This window comes from Bombus vosnesenskii, unplaced genomic scaffold, assembly GCF_011952255.1.
Source record: "Bombus vosnesenskii isolate JDL3184/JDL3185 unplaced genomic scaffold, Bvos_JDL3184-5_v1.1 scf7180000013285, whole genome shotgun sequence".
Lineage (NCBI taxonomy): Eukaryota > Metazoa > Arthropoda > Insecta > Hymenoptera > Apidae > Bombus > Bombus vosnesenskii.
In genome coordinates, this window is record NW_022882938.1 from 2,779,660 (window position 1) to 2,800,032 (window position 20,373).

At 44.9% G+C, this 20,373-nt stretch overlaps 2 protein-coding genes across 4 annotated transcripts in view; one reads left to right on the top strand and one right to left on the bottom strand.

The window, feature by feature from the left end:
- LOC117232258 (protein FAM76A) overlaps positions 1 to 20,373 on the top strand; it is a 45,550-nt gene that overhangs the window by 3,511 nt on the left and 21,666 nt on the right. The window lies entirely within an intron of this gene.
- Positions 153 to 12,177, bottom strand: LOC117232253 (PR domain zinc finger protein 1). Of its 2 annotated transcripts, none has more exons than XM_033491520.1 (8): positions 10,970 to 12,177; positions 9,118 to 9,330; positions 8,278 to 8,397; positions 7,689 to 7,814; positions 7,460 to 7,586; positions 5,531 to 7,381; positions 5,082 to 5,423; positions 153 to 5,000 (listed from the first exon to the last, which is right to left on the bottom strand). In XM_033491520.1, the coding sequence occupies exons 2-8, from the start codon at positions 9,322 to 9,324 to the stop codon at positions 4,840 to 4,842; spliced, it is 2,934 nt and encodes a 977-aa protein (XP_033347411.1). In that variant the 5' UTR covers positions 9,325 to 9,330; positions 10,970 to 12,177; the 3' UTR covers positions 153 to 4,839. The 2 variants fall into 2 exon arrangements, with proteins under 2 accessions (XP_033347411.1, XP_033347412.1); XM_033491521.1 differs by having other exon boundaries at positions 9,160 to 9,330; positions 10,968 to 12,175.

Below are 20,373 nucleotides of genomic sequence, written 5' to 3' on the forward strand. Positions count from 1 at the left end.
TTTCTATTCGATCGTCGTTTTACACGATAGCTTATATCGACGGAAAACAACGAACGATTTTTCATTTTATGGAGAGGTAAAGTGAATGATTGAAATTAGACCTTACAACTAGAGAGAGAGAGGTGTGAATGATAGGTAGTGATATGTGCATATAAATATCCAACAGCCATATATTTATTCTTTATTTTAAGAAACAAATGCTAATTGAGCATTACCTATTCAATAATTGTAATGATAATAAATGCGTAACAATTTACTATATACGAAGTGTAAGGATAATTAACATTTAATTTATAGTCGTTTAAATACGTACGAGTGTGTACACGTGTGTACAGTACAGTTGGAGTTATCGTTTAATTATTACGAGATGGTAAGAACTAAATATTGCTTGTCTGTTGTCGAGGCGGTTAGTCGCTTGATTCCTTCGTTTATCTACTTTCAGCGTATTTACACGATCTTCTTAATTTTCCATTCTCTACACCGTTTTTTCGTTTCCTGTTTTTGTTTTTTCGCAATTTAAATCTTATACTTTAGGTTTATTTCTCTTCCACTTTCGCTATTTCATTCTCTCCCTTACTTTCGCCCTCCCGTTCGTTCGTTCGTTCGTTCGTTCATTCATCTGTTTTCTTTCATTCCAGCATTCTTTCTTTCTCTTTCATTTCTTCATCTCGTTATTTATAATAGTGCGTTTAATGCAGGCAAGGTAGGAAATCGAGGCAATATACGGAATGACAATCGTCAAAACGTCACTGGAAACTATCTCCCGAACTTTCATATTATCCTTGTATAATATGAAATACATATGAGTATGTAAAAAAATATACCTGATGTGGTTGAATTCGGTAATCAACACTTTTGCGATCGATGGATTCGAATTGTGTCAGATGTCTTTTAGGATTCATTAAATGTCGTATAGTTGTAACCAGCATGATCACTGAGCAGCTCTATATATATACCTGTCATGTTAGCAATCCCGAATTTCCAAGGTACTATACTTAACTAGTTTGTAGTAGCACGGTCGCAAAAGTATTAAAATTAATGATTGGAATGTACATCTGTTATGTTTGATGAGTGCGAAATGAATGGTGTCGTATCGAACGAACGTAGAATGTTCTATAGATTGTCGTTTCCAATGTCGTTTTCACGGCATAGAATACATGCAGGCCTAAACTTACTACCGAAAGTCAACATCGTAGAATCGTTCAGTCCGTGTTTCTCCTACGATTTTGATACGATCAAGGTAGTCCTCAGCGTCCTGCGCGTGTCTCGATTAGCCGATAAATCGCTAGTATAGCGTACACATCGTGTAAGAAAATTTTCATTTGGCCTAGGCATTCGGTAGAATGCCCGAGTCTTCTACATTGCCTGTTAACTTGTTTGCAAAAATCAGCATAAAGGCCTTGCGAATCGTACCGTCTTTTCTATCGTTCTCCTTCTTTTTCTTTTTTTCTCTTTTTTTTTTTCTCGTTTACCTTCTCCTCCGGGATACGTATGAACGGAGATTCGCCGAAATAAAGTAAACTTTAAAGCTGCCTTAAATTTATGACGTATCGAAATATCGTTTCCTGATAAAGATTCTATGATAAAAGAGCCTTTACACAAAAGGGGTCAGCGAAACGGAAGAAACGAACTAAACGATCAGTTCCAAAAATCTTACGACGAGCACCATGATATTTGCAGGAACCATAGAACTTGTCACGTTCCAAGCTAAAACGGATAGATGATGGATAGATTGCGATTATTGGACGCGGAACCTTTGGATTTCTGTAGGTTAATTGTTTACGCGAGTTGCGCGACGACTTTTTTTTCTCTCGAAACTGAGACATTAAGAAAGGAAGTTTGGAATATTAATTGTCCTTGAACGCGGTCTGTGCTTCATGCCATTTGTTTCTTCGTTCTTTTCCTATCTTCCTGTTTAATCTGATTTCTCGCCCTTGGAGTCGTATCGCGATGCACGTACCTTTAGAATGTTTTTATAAACGATTGATAACCGTGCGTATATCAGTCTGCGATACATTGTAATGTGCTATCGTTATCGATTAGCGATTCCAGCGTCACCTCGTTTTTACTCGCCTCTCAAAACTCGGGGATTCAGGAGGCGCATGAATCATTAACCGATCGCGACTTTTATCGTTTCGTATCTAATGGTAGGCTGCGCTTTCTCACTGATTTCGACTGTCGACGATTCGGCACTTAAAAATTAGTGGAAGTACGAGTGACGAAATTTTGTATGCAACCGAATGGAAGATACGAAAAAAAGAAAGAAAAGGAAAAAGAATCAATGGTGCGTGGCCATTGATGCGAGCCTGATTAATACGTTCGAGTTTCTTCGGCAAATTTTTTTTTTGTTTTTGATCGATCGTTCGATGACGAATCCTTCGAACGATCGATTGGTGATCAGTATTGTTATTACTATTATTATTAATATTATTATTATTATTATTATTACTATTATTATTATTATTATTATGGATTATTGATTATTATTAATATTATTTGCTTTCTTGTTGTTGATAAAAAAAGACTTATCGTATTTTTGCCAATTACGAGCAGCGTTCTAAAACGATCTTACAAATTTCATCGTAATCCGAATAACTTTACGTACATCTAGAAAGATACAATTCTTTATGTGCTAAACGTTTACGTTAAATCGAAGCGCGAACCGAAAGTTGGAGGAAAGGCTCAGGCGGATCTTATAATTATACACGAAAAGTTACCCACGAGACGCAGCCGTGTGTTAGTTTTTTTTGACTAGATTTTCCTTTTTCGCGTGATTATGATTTCTGCGAATTTCTCTACCCGATGTTCCCGTGTTAATGTGCGCTTTCGACTTGTTCCCAATGAAAATCACGCCCGAGTCTTCGCCCCGACGACGAATAGGTTATTTTGTACACCGGACATCGCGAGTCAACGGCTTTTCTCGAAGATTAACGAATTAATGCCTTTTCATCTGAATACTGCGTTTCCAGCGCGCATATTTCTTCAATTCTTCGTATTCTTTTAACGACACGAAAATTAATCAGCTTTCTTAATCGCGTTACGTCGCGACGAGTAAACGAGTTTTGTGCGCGATCGCGATAAAACGGGAAAGATAAGACGTTTTTCCGTCGAACGATCAACCGTGTGACGATGAAAATCGTTCTCGATTTCTTTATTATCGTCTTACCGCATCGGCGTTTACAATCGACGACAGAGAAAAAAAACCGTACGTTCGAAAATCGATCGATCGAAACGAGAAGAATAGTGTCGCGAAAGGAGAAAATTGAAAAGGGAAAGAGAACGAAAAGAAGGATGGAGAAGGGAAATAAAAAGATTCGTTCGCGTGGACCGAGAGACTATGCTTTCCGTTTCGAAAATTCCACGACAAAAGGACGCCTAAAAAATATATATATATATATATATTTTTATATATATGTATATGTTATTTATATGAACGTGTATAAATATAGATATAGATACTCGATCACCGAAAGCTTTTTTCTCGTGTTTTAACGTTACTACAGTACGCGGCGTAATAAATTACCTAATTTCTGAAAAGGTTTATTCCTATCAAAAGGATTATCGTAGAGCGCAGCCTACCGTGCTTCTCGCCAATCGACGACGATTTTAAATATACATATATAAAGGTATTCATAAATTAGAGCTCCTTATATTATTACCTTTTTAAATTATCGAATAATTAATAGTAATGTTAGTATATACAGGTACAGGTCTCGTATAGTTGCAGTCGTGTCGTCACTGGTTGTTCGATTATCGCGTTCTCTCGCCTTTGTTTCTCGCGCGTTTATACGCGAATATGCTGACGGATGCCGACAAAATCCGTCATCTTTCACTTTCAACCGCCTAAGTTCGAACGCATAGAAAATGGTACCGTGATATCGCGAGAAAGAAGGAAATATAATAATTATTCGACGATGCGTATGTTTCATAATAAAAATAGTATAAACTATGTTCGTAGCGCGCAAATACGCGTTACGTTTCAGGAGTAAAAATTATGTACGGTTGATAGTGTTTGTCGTTCAGACGAACGTTGGAAGTATTTGCGGAAGTATTTTTTATGGACTTTGTATGTAGATAGAAAAAGCAACGGCTCGGTGTACCGCGTTAATACGGTACCTTTTCTAAGCATCGCTTTAGGATAGACCGTGGAAGGATAATCGAGAAGCTCGGACGACTTTGGTACTCGCTTTTTCTCGGTTTCTATCCGATTCTATCCGGAAATGGCAGCGTGTGACGACTCGAGACATATTAATCCTATCGTTCAATTCGTCCCTCATGTTCATTTGTTTGACGTTTTAGATTTGTTTTCGTTGGTGGCGCTACCATAGAAAAAATATAGAAACGAGTATTTACAAGGAAGGAACTTTGTATGCTCGTAGCTGGAATCTCGTCGATTCGTCCACCCTCGTCAGAGAAATCGAACTAGTTCGCGTTACGATTAACGTACGTAAAGTAACCAGCTTCCAAGAAGTGTATCTACTAAAAGCTTTGAATTCCTTCGCGTTAACAATAACCAAGCAACAATATTTAACAATCTCAAATTACTTGTTCACGTAATCTCACTCACGTTTTCGATCGCGTTCGACGATTTTCCTGTCTCCGATCGTCTCTGCCTCTTTATACGTTCTTCTTACACGCTGTTTACGACGAACGAAATGAAGAAAAGTACAATTCGAAAATTTCTCCGTTCTTGCGACCCACTGCGAAGGGAAGCACGAACGAGTATCGTTGTCACTACCATCTCACGAGGGCAACGTCGCTTTCGTCTGTCGTGAGCAACTCGTTTACTATTCCACGGCTGGATTTTGCGTTTGAGCGAAAGGGCTCATACCCCCATTTTTAGGTGCACTCGATTATGTGAGGCTGGGAGGTCTCTATGACGCTTGGCCGGCCTACGGAATTCTCCAGGTTGTGAAGAGACGTCGAGTGTGGGCCATGCGTGGATCCGTGCCTCTCGTAATTATCGATGTGCTCCAGTTCGCATTCCTTCGGCATATTTCCTGCGATCGAAACAATATTCTCCTTCAGAATTTCTTCCAAGTTGTCTATTGGTCGATCAATTTCTTCTCAATTCTACTTACCGACGTTCATGTCCGGGCCGTATTCGTAATACGTCGGCGAACCCACGGCCGCGGCTAGGGCAAGTTCATCCTCGATATTATTTGGTCTGCAACTGGTTGTCTTCCAATGGGTCCTAAGACCGCTCGCGCTAATGTACTTCTTGTCGCAACCTTGACAGGTGTAGGGCCTTTCGTTCGTGTGTAACCTCTTATGTAACTTGAGGTGAACGAACTGAGTAAACTTCGCGGGGCACAGGTCACAAGCATAGGGCTTTTGGCCGGAATGCAGTCTCAGGTGAGTCTTCAGATTTGAGGTCGAGCTGAACCTCTTCTTGCAGATTTCGCATTGATGTGGTTTTTCACCTATATCGTTGATACAGTCTTAGTGTTCTCTCTCTCTCTCTCCCTCTCTCTCTCTCTCTCAAGTTTCATATCCTTTCAAATTATATGGGAAAATATAGTTAACTTACCTGTATGCACGAGATGATGTTTCTGTAGATGAGCTAGCTGGGTGAAACTCTTGGTGCAAACGTTACACTTGAATGGTCTCTCGCCGGAATGAGTCCTCAGGTGCACCTTGAGATTCGACAGTTGGCCGAACGTCTTGCAGCAGACGTTGCATTCGTAGTGCATCTTTCCGTCCTTCTTCTTTAATGGGTATGGTAACGACCTGTAGCCCCTGGATCCTTGGGAGTTCGGACTCAGCGAACCACTCTGCGAACAACCGTGGTCGTCCGGGGATAAAGAACTCGCGGGCGAGTATCGGTTCAATGACGAAGAGTTGGCATGAATGGTGAGGCCGGGGTGATGACCCAGGTGAAGATTGTGCGTGCCAGCTATTAACGTTTGGTTACTGTCGATTTGCATGGTCGACGAGGTCGGCAATTGGTGACTGCTCGTGGCAGCCTCCAGCCTTCTTCCATCGGCTCTCTCGTAAACCACGTTTCCGCTAGGGGTTGGCGAATAGGCGGTGCAATTGATAGACAACGGCGCCACGTTGTGATGCAGCGAGCCATTCTGATGATAAATGCCGTAGGGATAGGACGAAGGCGATTGAATAGGTGAAATGGGCGAAACACTTTGATTGCTGTTCGCCGCGGAGGTCGGGTACACCGGGCTGGATTCTATTTGACATCCGCCGGAACTGGAGTACAAGATCGTCGGGGTGGACGCACCCGTGGGATTCGTAGACGGTGACGGACTCTTGGTCTTTCTCTTAGGCGGGCAGCTACTGGATGTCGTCGAAGAGTGAAGGTTACTCGTGGATGTCAGTATCGTGCTAGACGACAGAACGTTCGCGCTAGAATGGTGATTGTTGGAATTGCTGGACGAATGGATGTTCCCTGGATGAGACTGTAGAACGTTGTTGGGTCCGGTACTGGAGTGTAGATTGCCTGTACTCGAGTGAAGGTTTCCCGTGCTGGAATGCAAGTTACTCGTCGGACTTTGCATCGGTAGCGTGCTGTTACCACTGGTAGTGGAATTGACGCACGTGTCCGCTTGCATAGGCAGATTCGAACTGGAATCGGGACTGCAAGGTAGAATGTTTCCGTAGCGATGAGATTTTTTGTAAGAGTACGCCATTTCCGTTGGACTGGATGGCGGCGGCGTGACCGAATCGGCATGCGTTTGATGGTGAATCTGATGGTGTTGTTGCGTTCCATTGTGATGATGGTTGTGGCTGTTGTTATTGTTATCGGTACTGCTACGAAGAAGGATATTTTCGAGGATAGAGCTACTCGGGCTGGTCAGATAGGCTGGTCTCCCGGAAACGGGTAAAGCACCCTTGACCTCGGACTCGTAAAAGGGCTTCGGGTTTTTCTCTGGAATTTCATCTTCGGTTACCGTCGTCAGGACGGCGTTCTTCTGAAGAATTATGGGTGACACCGGTTTCTGTAGTTCCGGGGTCACAGCTCTGCTCGGCAATTCTTGATCTTTGTCCTTTCCGTTAGCGTCTAGGTTCTTCGACGCCTGGAAGTTCCCGTAGGTCTTGGTGATCTTGATCTTAACCTTCCTGTACTCGTTCTTCGCAACTGCATTGTCTTGTTTGAGCACCTCGTTGTTGCATACCGACGTTTTCGCGTTCTTGCTGAAATCTAGCACGTAATTGTTCTCCGAGTCCGACTCGCTGCTCTCTTCCGGGGGCGTGAGGATCTCGTCGTGATAACCATTGGAATGATAGCCTTCGTCCGATCTAACGGAACCGTCCGTTGGGGTCATTTGCGAGCGTCTCTCGTAAATCGATGAATCCTTTAACGGTGACACCACGTCCACCGTAGGTGGAATTTCCGTTGGTAACGTTGATTGTTGTACTTGTTGTCCTGTAACAACGAAACTTCCGTGTGAAACGTCGTCAGCCACGAAGCACTGCCGAAGCGACAAACGAAACATGTGCTTACGTATTCTTTGAAGCATTAATTCACCCGTTAGTGGGTAATTGAGCCTTTCTGCGAACTCTCGACAATACCACACCAGAAGCTCTTGGTTCGGTAGTATCGGTTTGATTGTGTAAAAATAAATGTTCATCTGCAAAACAACCACGATCGAGATGAGTTACTGTACCAGAATGATTCTGTTAGAGTGCCTCGAGCTGATTCGAACGCGTGGCGTTCCATCAATTCGGCTCACCTTATACTGGCATGCTATTAAATTCTGCGATTCGGACGAATAAGCCGGGTTTACGTAACGCATCCAATTTGATTTCTGGACGTCATAACCGTCGATGTAGTAGAACAGCTCGTTGTTTTTGTACACCTATCGAGCAAAATGTATGATTTAATCGTGACAATGAACACGCTCGATATATGCTATTGCGTAGAATGGTAGCTGCAAGAAATGTAAGATATCGCGAGAACCCTAGCTCGTGTTCAAGGTAGAGACTAAATCTTCGATGTTCGACGCGGTTAAGGCGTCGACCAACGAGGAAATATTGGCGATTTAATAGTAAGAATCGAGAGAGAACCAAGTTCTCTATCGTAACTCATCAATTCGTTACGAGGCATCAATGGCTTCGCGGGTTTCGCTTTAAGGCTCGCTAGATCGGCTGAAACCAGTTTCTGGTCTTTGCAGGCTTCCCTCTCTATCTTCTTCTTTCCCTTTTCGCCTTCTTCTTGTTTTTTTTTTTTCTCATCATCCGAGAGACTAGCCGATGATGATAGTCGAAGCTCGCGAAATAACTGCTACGAGGATTTTGAATAGGCACTTAAATGATTCTTACCCTCCAGAAGTACTTCCGGTTCGCGTCGGCCGGCACCGAGTCCTTGGTGTACACTTGTCCCACGAGAGGACCGAACCGTGTTCCCTTGGGAATGTAACTTGTGCTCCACACTCCCAAAACCTGCGAATACGTAGCATATTTTTTTATCGTCTGCCGACTCCGACTTAAGCATCGTTTCGCTAGAATTCGTTTGTTTGCTTTGTTATATCCACGCGAGGAGAATTGGTACGGCATTCGATACTTGAAATCTTTAATGTTCAGCGTTGACGCGAGGTTCGTAGAACGAGAATACCGAACAACATGCACGTCAATTCGACGGGGAACGTACGTCACGTTAAACTGTTTTATCCGCGTGATATTTACGAACGTTTCGGTAGGCTGCTCTATTTTCGTGTGGAGAAATGTTATCCATACTTAGATCGGGTATATCTGGATATCCTTCGTCTCTCCGATGATTTTAAACTTTGATTTTATGGCTTGTACTTTTTCCTCTTTTTTCGTACGTCGATTCTAATCAACCGAATAATACTTTGTACTGTTCGAACTTGAAACGCGTCGTGCAATGACCGAGACTACTGGTCTCGATTCCTGTCACCGAGGAAAGTGTAACGATTTACTTGAGCTCTAGGTCATACTCGGTAAGTTAATTAGCTTCGTTACTCGGTCAAGTTTGATTCGCCGCTGGTATCCCTTAAATCGCAACAATCGCCCGGTCCGACCGAATTGAACGAAATCAAGTTCCCATAAGTTCGAAATTAAGTTCGTAAGTCTGAGTTGGTATCATTAGCGAGTCTAGGGAATTAACTAACGAGAAATTGCGATTATTCTCGCGACTCTCACCGAGGAGGTCTCGAGAAAGGATTCTTTGGCGGAGGAACGTACATCGTTGAGGGCCTGAGAAGGTTTGAGGACCAAATTTCTTGGCAGGGATGCCTCCGCACGATTGGTATCGCCTGGCGATGCCGCCACATCCGGTACCAAATATACGGCATGCTGCTCGAATTCCTCTTCTCTCAAGGTCGCGTGATCCCACTCGCTGGCCTCCATCCTTCACTGTACAGAAATTCAAAAACGTAACGTTAAATTTCGATGTTCGATTCAAATGTTAGATAACGGGCAAGGAAAGAATGAAGAAGTATCTCAGTATTCGAGTAGTATTCGATCATAGTTGTTAATTTGATTTCGTTACACGCGTGTAACTTTGGTGCGCAGAAACGCAAAGACTCGGTACGTGTTTCGATACCGTTATAGCCGAATCGTTTATTTAAAAACTTAGCACATAGCGATGCGCCGTTATCTACGAGCTTCTACAGCCAGGTTCGATCAGGTTTCGTGTTTGATTCGATGAATTATTTAATCACTCGATTCTTAACATTTAGTCATCGAATAACTGCCACTATACTTTTCAACTTTGATATTTCGATCTAAACCTTTCCCCGAGCATTGACCGGGAATGTGTGCGGAAGCGGTTTTACAGTTCGAGCGTAGATCATCGCGGGTGAAAACGAAACGTGAAAATCGCGATATTATTAGAATTGACTTAGAAGTGTCTATGTATAATGACGACCGACAACGCAGAGGGTTATAAATAGTTGAGATTCCGGTAAATCGATACGATCAATAACTCCAGCCATTAACTTCGAAACGCTTGTAAAAGAAAAGCAACGCGTTCGTCCGCGTGTCGACGCTTGCAACCAACGAGAAATTTATTTTCGCTCATCATCCGTTTCTCGATAAGAATCGGTGAATTTAACGATCGATCGTTTTTGGTTTACGGACGAAAAAAAAAAAAAATTAGCCACGTGATAGACAAAAATTGTGCTTTTCCTTGTCCCTCAATCGGCGATGGTGCAACACTTTAACACCGCGAAAGTGAAACCCGTCCACGCATTGATCGACTGCAGGGGTGAGTGGGAGGGGGACGGGGCATAAACTCTGAAGTCCGCCCCTCCGACCTCTCACCCCCGCCCACCTCGCCATCGGGGGTTTTCGCTACTCGTTGAATTTCCATTTCCGTGGAAATAGCACGCTACCAACCCGTTCACTATTCGTTAACTTTCTGCGTAACTTTTTGATTTTCGTTCCTCGTCTCTCGATCCCCTTCGACGAAGAGGATTTGTCTTTGCTCCCAATTTTCGATGCTCTTTCGAATCGTATTTTCGTTAATCGACTGCTAAACGATATTTGTTATTATATTAAAGTCGCCTTCCTTTTTCACCGTTTATCGCATGGTATTTTTGTATGGATGAAACCTGTTCTTCAGAAATACCTTAAAGTATTTGTTGGATCTTTTTTATAAGTAACGATTGAACGTTGAAAATTTTCCGTTGATTGAAATTCGATCCCGCTTTTTGAACGATGAATCGTTCAGACATGGTTTAAAGCGTTTGAGACAAACGTTGCAATTTCCGGCGAACGATCACGTTCATAATGCATCATGTTAACACGTACTTCTATGAAACTGACTTAAAAAAGGAAACATAAAACAACAGTATACGTGCATCGACTCTGTTGAACTTTGAGGCATTTAAATATCTTATAACTTCCGATGGGGTATACCACTCGCCATACGTGTTGTTTAAACGTTTCGAGTTTTTGTTCGTCGTACCATTAATTTATTGTTTTTGGTCGTTCGTTCTAAATAAAATCATGTCAGTTGATATCGTGCAGCGTTAACGTGCAGTACTCACGCCTTTTGGTGCATCGGTCGCGAGCTGCGAGTCGACGAAACGAATTTAATACCGCCTCGCGATGATTTCCTCCGCTGCTTTTTCGTCTATATTGTGCTGATGCGACTGATTAAGTCCCTCGGAGGGGATGATTTTCGAAAAGAACTGGCGGGGCCGGTTTTACGTGATCCTGTGATTTCTCAGGGAGATCGGCATCCCGACGACTCTTGGGACACTCGGGAGCCTCGGCTGGCCTCGCGTTGAGGGATGAAACACGTTGGCTTTTCTCAACATTTATTTGAGAATGTCCCTCGGCAAGGCGAAATTTCGACGTCGATAAGGCCGATCGCTGCCGGCCTAGGCGGTTCTCTACCACCTATACGACGCTTATCGATTATCAGGACATCGAGAAAAGGAAATTTGGATCGGCGCTGTCGTTGCACCCGATTAATCAATCACTGACACTCTCTCTTCTGCTTGTTTATCAACAACAACTATCCTTTGGAGGATCTCGACGCGACACCACTGCCCTTCCGTTTTCTCCTTGATCTCTCCTTGCGTGTTTATTCGCGCGATCGTCGACGCTGTTTCCCGTCGAATACGAAGGAAAAATTAAACCGGAAAGCACCGTTTTCTTTTTCTCTTCTCGAAGGCACACGCGAACCACTTCCACGCACTTCACCTCTTTCTGTCTCACACCCTCTCCACCCCTCGTTACTTTTCCAGGTTGAACAACTACGAAGACGGATCGACGGCTCGAGAACTCGAAACCAACGAACGATTTTATCACGAGGGAAAAAATGACGCACTAACGACGATCGGGGATCTTTCTACCCTCTCTGTCAATGACAGAGTGGTCTCGCGGTTAAACGGCGAACGCGAGCGAGCACGCCGCGTTATGATGCCGATCGTTTGACAAACAAACCGGTGGTGTTGGAACGCGATCGATTGGTTTGGTTTTATATTTAACAAAAAAAAAAAAAATGTCGTCGAAAAAGGCAACACTCTTCCGCGATGACGAACGCGTTTCGCGTAATTTCGCGTTTCAACCCTTTTTCGAGGGTGGTTGGTCTCCGCCTTCGGGTCTCTTTGGATGGCACACGCAGAGCAGTGTGTGGAACTCGGGTAGACCTGACCTAGCCCAACGCGAGTCGGCTTGGCTCGTCCTCCCCCTGCGTCGGTATTGGTCGCTCGCTATCCCTCTCTCTCCATCCTTCTCCCTTTCTCTCTCTTTCTGGCGAACACGAACGCGGTGGTGTGTGCCAGCAAAGCTGCCAGACCAGAGCAGAGGTGGTGCATTTCTCTGCGCTGCGCTTTCGATCGACCCGTTGCCAGAGGTTCTCTCCCTCCCCCTCTTGCCCCGTTCTCTCTCTACTTCACCCTTCGCCGTTTCGTCCTCTTTCCCATCCTTCTCTCTCCGCTTCCCTTCCTCGCTCTCCTCCGCCCCGGTACCTCTCGTGCATTTCCCCCTTTCATCCTTGTCGCTCCGCTTCGCGTTTCTTCTTCTCTTCGTCGAGCGCGTTCTCGTTACCCCTTTCAACCCCTCCAGCTACTCCAGCGCGTGCAACCGTGTCCCCTTCCCTTTCTTCTTTCCTCTCACCGATGCCTCCCCTTTCCCTCTTTCTCTCCTCTACCTCCTATTTCTCTTTCTTCCGTCCTCGGATTTTCCATGCCGTCGGCTCTGTCTCTGTTCGTCGATGTCGACAGGGTGCATGCGCTGATCGCTTCTAAGTTTAATTCTTCGGTAACTTCTCGCGATCGTAAGACGTTTTACCATACCACGTAATGGAGAAAAATAAGGCGCGAGCCGCGCGTGCATCGCGCTGACCGAGGCCTATTCCGCGTTCATCGCGGCGCATATTCTCGATACGAACGAGAGCACCGCTGTCCACATTTCGATTCGGTTGAAAATTCGAATGGATTTCGTAAGGGAGCTTAGTTTTGGCGGAGGTGGTTTATGTAACGCGTAAAATCGATAAGGCGAGAGAGTTGGCGAATGATCTAAGAATACAGAAGCGTTCAACTTCTCTTGTGCGCAATTCTACGCGGAAAATATTGGAGGGAACTCGTTCGAATACGAGTCGATGTAACTTAAGGACACGCGATGGAAAAATAGTTCGACGGAGTGGCGAAAATTTGAATTTAAACGAAGTCTATACACAAGACGATGAAATTGACCTCGTTCCGACAGGTTTCCAACTAAAATGCGACGAGCTAACAACATTCGCGATTTAAATTTTCATATTATCGTCCATGATGCGGTGTATAAGCTGGAAACGATTATCGTCGTTATTATCGAAGGACAATTTTTTCTGGTCTGGTAAATTTACAAGCCAGACAGCCGTCTACAAAAATCCTGCGGTGTTTTTCTCCCGTCCTTGTTTACACCTCCTTTGAGTATGTGCTTTTTCTACGGTGCGTCCCTCTCACACGGTTTCTCCTCGTCCGTTGTCCTCAGGCAACCCCTTTACGGGGACGTGCATTTAACCCCAGCGCCACCCTTTACCTACACTCCCACCCTCCTTTTCCATTCACGGTTCGTTGCATAGACCGATCACGTTCGAGCCAGATGAATGTAAATCGGCCCAAATCGATCCAGACCAGTCTGCAATCTAAAGAGCTAACGATCTTCTCTCTTCGATCGCTTATTTTCACGTTGTTTTCTTCTTTTTGTATCGATGTCGGTATCTTCCTTTCGCAACACCAAGTACGTGGAATCCAACTGGCCCAGACCCTGGCCCAGAGTCACGGCCACTCGAGATCGGTAACCCCGTTCACTTTGGTTAAACGAGCATCGCTCGTACATGGCTCGTTTTTTCGTCTGCGCGTCATCGTGAGTACCTAGCTTGGAACTATCGGCACCTCGTAACAGAGGAACATACACACGGGTCGTCGAACTTTCTCGGATTCTAATCCCGAAGACCGGTCTCGATTCCATCTACCGGGTTACGTGTACGAAATCTGCCACGCACACAAAAGCCCGATTTTCATCGTGAGATAATACCGTCGTTGTTTCAGCCACGGTCGCTGCCGTTCGCCATGAATATCTTTGCATATTCTCAACGAAAACATACGTACGAGAAGTAAATAAAAGACGATGTTGCCTAAATGCGTAGCTAGGATTATAACCATACAGACGGAAGACCGAATACGGTGTAATAAAGAGTATAGGGAGGAAAAAATAGTCTGTCCGAGGACAGACCACGAGTGGGTGTATGGAAATTTTCTACAACGTACTCAATGACCTGGGAAAAATATTTACTGCGCCGACGATGAGGCATTGCAGTGTATCGACTAGCAATAATTCACTTGGCACTGTTCCTGAAATTAATAGAATATCGTGCCAGCTGTGATTTATTCGTAATTCTGTGGAAATGCCTCTACCGGTGGAATTAAATTTATGGCAGTAATAGCGCTTTATCGGTCCTCGCGTGCATTGTCTCTGTCGCACCTGAATCCGTCTCGTCGCGATTCCATCTTCCTCTTCTTTTACAGGAATAAAATAATTCCGCTTTAATCCTACCATGCGTGCGAAATTTAACGGCAGGCTGCTTTTAACCCGGTCGCGCGTACACTGCACCGACTACTTTCGGCGGAAATTTGAAAATAATTAAATTTGTTCGCTCCGTAAACACGCGGTGTCCCCGGGCCAGACAGACAAATGTTTCGATTATTCGCAGCGAAAGTTCTAAACGATATTCGCGATTGCACTTTTATCAGAGAAAAGAACAATAGATTGTTATTTCGGTATCGGATCTTGAACGCGTATCCGATCGGGCTGATTTCTTTGTCATCGAGACTCGATCTCGGTGCAGTTTCGCGACACGAGTCTGAGAGTGACTCGTGCCGGTATGTGGGCGAGGTCGTTGATCTCTGCGTGAATTCGTGCGACGAAATTTTGTCAGCGGAGCACGGCTTATTCGAAATTTCACTTTTCGAGGAGAATCGACGAGCTGGAGATCTACCTTGCGAATTTCCACGCGGCGCCCTCCTAGCGAAAGAAGTTTCCGCGTGAATCGCCGACGACTACTAACCCAGATACGTTCCCGGGTCGTCGATCTTTTCCCTCCTCGGAGGAACGGCTGTACCAGATATATTAATTTCCTTCGGTTCGACCGCTTCTTGCGAGAATCACCGTCAGATAGGATCGCACGATTTCGGAATAGCTCACCTTTTTTAGACGCTATGGCGACACCGAGAAACAGTGTCGTTCGCTTCGTTAGATCGTCGGTTTAGACGTCGGTCATCCTGTTCATCCTTAGATATCTTCTGATTAACCAACTTTTCATCGGTGTCGATCGAATCACAGAATTTCGTAGAAACAATTTTCATTCGATACTTTGATCTCGAATATCCATATTTTCTGAACGTTAAATCGATATCGATCGAACGATATTCCATGGATACCTTTATTATCGGTTAACGACATTAGATACCTTCGAGTTACGATCGAAAGGGAAATCAAAGGTTCCCGATCCTTTGTCCTCGTAAAATGAATGACGGAAGCGCAACGTGTTGTCTCGTGGCTGGCAAGTTTCTAATCAGACGCGTAATAGCGGCCGCGAATAGAAAACCGAATGTGAACCGGAAATGCCGTTTCCATGGAACCCATTCGAACTATTCCGTGGTGTAGTAGGATACTTTAACTCTCGTACAACACTCGTAACTGTTACTTTAGAGAATAACGGGCCATGCGGGCGTATGCGTGTTTATCGCGGCGATTGCGTATACACACGCGGCTTTCCGAGAATAACGGACAGAAATTCGCCTAGAATGAAATATTGTTGACTCACCGAAATGTTTCCGGGCTCTTTACAGATTTTATTTCTCTTTCGGTTAGCGTATACGACTCGTGCGAGGGAATTCCTGGAAGATTCGTCAATTTTTTCCGGAGAGCCTCTCGAAATTCTTTTACCGCGTAAAGTTGAACATTGAAAGTTTTACTGGTGGACGGCTGGACGTCGATTATGACGAAGATATCGCGTAACGAGGTAACTTGGATCGACTGACCAATTAGCGGATAAGTTGAGGATTCCGAAGGTTTAGAAACTTACAGGATCGTCGCATCAAATATTCATTCGGTGTTCTTGACGGTTAAGAAAGGTCTGGACATCTGTAAGAAGGTCGATGCTTTGCCGAGTCACCGCGGTGTCAATGACCCTTAAGGCTTTGAACCGGGACATGTTGCGTTTAAGCTTTTTGTAGAAAGTGCTGTTATTCCACTGATCTTGCAGAGAACTTTACTTCTTTACGCGCGATAAAAAGCATCTACTATTTTCCGCGTGTAGCTGTTGGCGTCTCTAAAGAACTTCGCCTACGTTCCGTTAGTCGATTTGAATTTCCACGACTATCCTGTGCCACCTTTACAATTTACAAATAATTCATTGTCCAGACATTTCGATAATTTCAAAAATCAATTTCGATTGAGCAGCTGCAAAATTTCTCGTTCGATTAGTTTCAAATTGTGCGACGAGAAACGATTTTAACGAGAAATAATTCTCATTATTTCTCGATAGAACCGAAGAACGCGTCTTCCTTTGGATCAGCGTTATCGACGGTCGATTCTTAGCGAAAATCAAAGTCCCGTTTCCGGCGCGTTTCTCGGACTAGTCGGCGGCGCGTCTTTAAAGGCCGACGTACTCTCGGCTGGTAGCAAAATGTAAACCGGAAAAGCAACGAGCAAGTGAATTAGCGAAGTGAGTTCGCGATTGCCTCCCCTTCTACGCCTGCTCGCTTCGTCCTTCTTTCTCCTCGTTCACCTGGCACCTTCCATTCTCTCTCGCCACGGATCTGAAAGAAGGTCTTTGCCGGTCATTGTCCCACTTGCAAGTCTACTTGGACTTGGACTTGGACCACGCTATAAGCATGGTGCGCTGAGTAACGAGGTTCCGATACCCCCATAGGGGACCCCCTTTTGCGCCTATATTCTATACGCAACACGTACGTGTACGTTCACAGACAGGGACGGACGGAGACAGTGTTCAAGCGGTGAACGAACTTTAACGCATCGTGTTCCTAGCCATGCGCGAAAATCTTCCTAAACGAGCGCGCCGCGTTTCCTTCTGTTTCTCAAGAATCGTAGTTTTCTTTGCACATCCAACTGTTACGATCCTTTCTCGTATGCGATTCTGAAACTGGTTGCAACGTTCAATCGTGATTACATTTCGTATCGTAATATCGCTGATATTCGAGACGATGAGTCGCAATTTTTGTGTATTTACATCAAGATGAATTAATTACACGCTATCGATGACGCCTGTCGTTCACAGTCTTGTCTCGTGTTCCATCTAATTAATCGGCACGGGCAAAAACGTATCGAATGATTGGCGATAAGTCGACGTGGCAAAATTAGTTCGAGACACACGAGTTACGATACTACGAGGCTTATGATCCGCCCCTGCATATCGCCACGTACTGGCATCGAAACCAAACCGCGTCACTCGCCTAACTGTACATAGGCTTGTGTATACCAAGGTACCGTACAGGTACGACTACCAAACGGTCGTAAAACCATGAATACGTGAAGACGTTTACACGTGGGCCACTATGCACGCGTCTATGCGTGTACAGGTGCGTAAAAGCACCGTTGTACAGCCGACGAAGGCGCGGTCAAAAGTAAAACCGAATTCGTTTTCGGTAGGACTTCGGTCAGTCGTGTTTCTCCTTATCTTCCGCGCTTTATCTCTCCTTCTTCACTTTTCCTTCCAACAACATTGTCATCCCCTCGGCGTTTCTATTTGTCGTACGACGTACTATTCCGTATCTTCGTGGCGACTTTTCCTTCGTTTCTAATAAAACGAATGAGATTTTCTTCAAGAGCTGTGCGAAAGTCGGGAAACTACCGAAGACTATTGAACTCTCCGCGATAATAGGATGAACGATCGATGATTTGGTTAATCGCATGCGTTAATGTCGCAAGGTCCGCGCACACGCGCCGTAAAAGGTATCGCCGGCATCCTCTGCTTCTTATGTAACCCAAAGGCGAGAGATGAATCGAGCTGTGCCAGGTCAGAGACATCGTTTCCTGGCTCTGTTCTCGAGTTCAGGACCTCGAACCGAAGGGAATTCGTTGAACCTTGAGAGTTCATCGTATCGAGTAGAGCCGAGCGTCACGTTGTGCCGATCTTCGTGATTAGTCGTGATCGAACTGGACGGCCCTGAATTCCAAGTATCTTTTCATCGATCTCGACAGGACAATGATAGTCGAAGCGGCGCGGCGGCTGGACTCGTTCTTCATCCTCGATGAAGTCACGAACGAACCGTGACCAATTTTGTCTTCGTCCGTCAGTCGAGGCATTATTATTATCTTTTCGATACTTCTATGCTCGAACTCTCCAATTACGAGTGACGAAAAATTGATTTCGTTTGGTGGAATCGCGAAGAGAAGTTCTTCCGCTAACCGAACCGTCCGATATTGTCGAATAGCGTCGAAGCGTATTGCGTTGGAAGAGTATCGTATCGCTCCGCAAAAGTACAAGTGGAAACGTACAATGTCTGGTCGGCCGTGATAGAAGCAACGTGGCGCGCGAAGGTAGAACGCCGCTCTCGAGTAGTTGTGATCGACGTCAGGCCGTACGTGGCCAGCCGCTTTCAATGGGGACACGTGATCGGCAGACTACGGCAGTGGTGGAGGTCGACCGGCTGGTTCGCCGGTGTGTCCTCTCTTTCTGTTCTTTCTGTTCTCGGCCGAGGACCTCCTCTACGTACGCCGGTACGCCGTGGAGTCACGGACGACCGCTATATCATTTTCGCTACCGGCCTGCGCGCCTCGGTTCACCGTTCTCGTCGGTTGTTGAACCCGACTCTCTTTGCGCGCTGCATAACCCATTTTGTAATAGCACACTTCGAACAGGCACACCGGTATCCTTCTCGAAAATCGACGATCCACGCGTCGATTCTTCGTATTTCTAGTCATTCGCTTCAATATGTTTTCGATACGTAGACAAGGGTCTTCTCTCGAGAAAAGTGTGGAAAATTTGACGATACGCGAGAAAGAAGAAAACTCGTCAGGAAAATTTAGCAGAACTCTGATATTATTTTCTTTTCTTAACGAAACTGTTCGATAGTTTGGCATAGTCAGCGAATCCTCGAAGAATTGTTAGAGCGGAGAATGAAATCGTCGAGATTTTTACTAGCACGAGTGAAATGAATTTGTACTAGGTCGCAGGTTTCTATTCTCGTCGGTTATTGAACTTGACTCTCTTCACGCGCTGCATAACCCATTTTGTAATAGCACACTTCGAGCTGTCGGCTCGACCGTCTCAAAGACAATTTACGCTTGGTTTCCATTCTTTCGCATCGAAAGAACTCGATGAACCGCTGGATACCTGTCGAAACGAATATTTGTCCGTAAATGAAACAGAACATTCGCTCGAAATCATGGCGTCTCCGCGTCTTCGATTCCCTTTTGCCGTGTGCCCGATTTTCACCGAATGAAAGGCGGATTTTCATTTTCCTGCACGGTCGATGAACTTGGCACTCGCCGCGCGGCATAACCCATTTTGTAACACCACAAATCGCACCGGGACCCGCACATCCTATTACAAAATGGACTACGTAACGGTGTCCTTGTTGGAAACTATCGTTCTTTGCCCGCATTCTAATTTCTAGATGATTCGCTCGGGCTAAAAATCGGATTCATAGAACGAACGTATATAAAAGGGGGCTAGAGGAGAAAAGTGAGCGCTCGAAGAAACGTTCGTTCTCATCCACGATCCGTGTTGCTACGGCAAAAAGCAAACGAATGGGCAATCAGCTTGCGCATTGCAAACCAAGGAAGAACGTTTGTACCGTTTCGAAAATTTCCCTCCGCATTCCTGCCATTTCTGTCTCTCTTTTGCCCATGTAACCCATTTCGTGGAAGCAATCACGATGGAGGGACATTTGCGTTCTGATAAAATTAATTCTTGTTCGGCATACGCGATCTGAGTGCTTGTTTGCCGCTTTATCGCCTGCATTGACCAGCTTAGAACACGAAGAGTCGAACGAAAACTCGTATGTGTTTCGGGATGGATCTTTGCACGCGCCGCGTTCAATGATAAAAAGTGAAAATGAAGGATGGTGATCTCTCTGGTAATCGTTGACAATTTACGCCAAAATGTTATGAAATAAGATTCGTTAAGAGGGGAATACGCAGGATTATCAGCATCGGAATTTGCGAGACGATCCTGATAAGCGGGTGGCACGTCACCAAGTACGGACCTGCGGTACACCGTTGGAGAAATTGTCGTAGCCAGATAAGAGCGTCGGTTATTCGGGTATTGTGCTCGACTGCGTGGTGTAAGGCAGGTCAGGTACTTCTATATCTCGTTCGAGCTACTCCTCGAGGATCAACGGAAACATGGCGTTCTAATGAAACGTACGAAAGATAGAAGCAGCGTTAACGTTGATCGGAGAGTACGTTCGTTTGATATTTTTCGAATTTTGA